We start from the raw sequence: 1624 nt of genomic DNA on the forward strand, positions 1-1624 counted from the left end.
AGTAATGAAAACATAGCTAAAAGTTTTACTTTAATCACAAATTAAGAACTAGAGATTCACTTACATATCTTAGAAAGCTAAAAAGACATGTTAAAATTTTAACCAGTCAGCAAAAATATGTGCCACAGATTTTAATGTTCATAATTTAGAACTTATTACATAAATATATTTATAAATATACGCTTGATTTGCAAAATTATTCTTAAAACACTTCTTTCCAACATGTTTGACATTTTCATATGTTTTAAGGAAAAAACTCATCCTATTTAAATTTTAATGTGTGATTAAACCAGTGTCACCAAACTGAAAAAGAGAAAAAGAAACATACTGCTGTACCGGATATGTAGTTGTTACTACAAATAATGACAACACATGTCCTATACAGTGATCATATACATGCTCTTATTTTATTTTTCAGTCATTGTCAGAAACATTTGGAGGTAAGAAAACCAACGCATCATTGAAAATATGCCCAAATGCCCTAAGACGGTATACTCCATACATCATCACATGCATTTGATTAGGAGTCAGCCCATTGAAAGTAACAGCCATATCTGAACAACATCCTTCTACTACCTGGTTAGGTTGATTAGCCATTGCCTCTTTAATAAAAAGCCCAACAGATTTGGTATTAAATATATCTTTTCCTTCAGAATCTTCTGCATTTTCTGCAAACACTCCCGCATATTTCAGGCAGACTGCTAGCTGCTTATCTTCAGATATCTTCCAAATCATCCCTCCCTGTTCAGGACACTTTTCAGGGAACTTGAAAAGTCTGTTAAGTTTTTTCATTGATTCGATACTTAAGACAATTCCTCCTTCTATAGTCACATAATCAAGTTCTCCAGATTTTACAGTGTGGCCTAGATAGAAAGGGTGTGATGGATCCTTTTTTAACAAAAAATACTTTAAATTTTCAATAATAGCAAATGTTGAGGGGCGTGCAAGGAAGAACCAGTTGTAATGGTCTCTATATTTGTCAAAGGCGTATTTGTAAGCTTTTCTCATCATTAACCACATGTCATTTGTTTCCATGTTAATTGACTCAAACACTTTAACCTTTTCAGAACTGAAGAACTCTGCTTTGTCACAGTGTTTGGTCCAGGTCTCCTTCACTGCAGCCCAAAGACTCACATCTTTAGGTTTTACAAGGATGATACAGTATACCCGAAAGCTCTTACTGAGCTCCATGCGTTCCTTCTCTGAAATTTTCAAGATATCTTCTTTTTTAGGAGCTTGTATGTGATGATGCTCATGGTGGTACATTTTATTTCCATAACCAATCTTAATATGTCCTAGCATAGTGATTAAGGCACAGAAAATGCTTCCCAGCATCATACCCTTCAAAAATGAACTGCTTTCAGAAAGCATTTTTCCCGCGTCTAGAAAGCGCAGCCGCGCAAGGCTTTTCTCTCACGTTCGCGTGGCCCTTGGTTACGCTCTTGGCTGGGCTGCTCTAGATGCAGGCGGTGTCCTCTCGTTGGTTTCGCAGAAAGTGGGGAGGGCCAGGAAGTGGACGCCGGGAAGCTGGATGTTATTTTTAAAAGATCTGATCTCTCTCTCTCTCTCTCCCTCTCTCTCTCTCTCTCTTACACACACACACACACACACACACACACACACA

The 1624-nt window shown here is 37.3% G+C and overlaps 1 protein-coding gene across 1 annotated transcript; it reads right to left on the reverse strand.

The window, feature by feature from the left end:
- Positions 1–414: 414 nt before the first annotated feature.
- On the reverse strand, positions 415–1371 carry LOC308514479 (C1GALT1-specific chaperone 1; the record flags this gene model as incomplete). Its single annotated transcript, XM_081084649.1, has 1 exon — positions 415–1371. One exon carries the CDS (start codon positions 1369–1371, stop codon positions 415–417), a length of 957 nt encoding a protein of 318 aa, XP_080940775.1.
- Between the last annotated feature and the right edge of the window lie 253 nt (positions 1372–1624).

Source organism: Myotis nattereri (genome assembly GCF_964212035.1).
Source record: "Myotis nattereri genome assembly, chromosome: 2".
In the NCBI taxonomy this organism is placed as follows: Eukaryota; Metazoa; Chordata; class Mammalia; order Chiroptera; family Vespertilionidae; genus Myotis; species Myotis nattereri.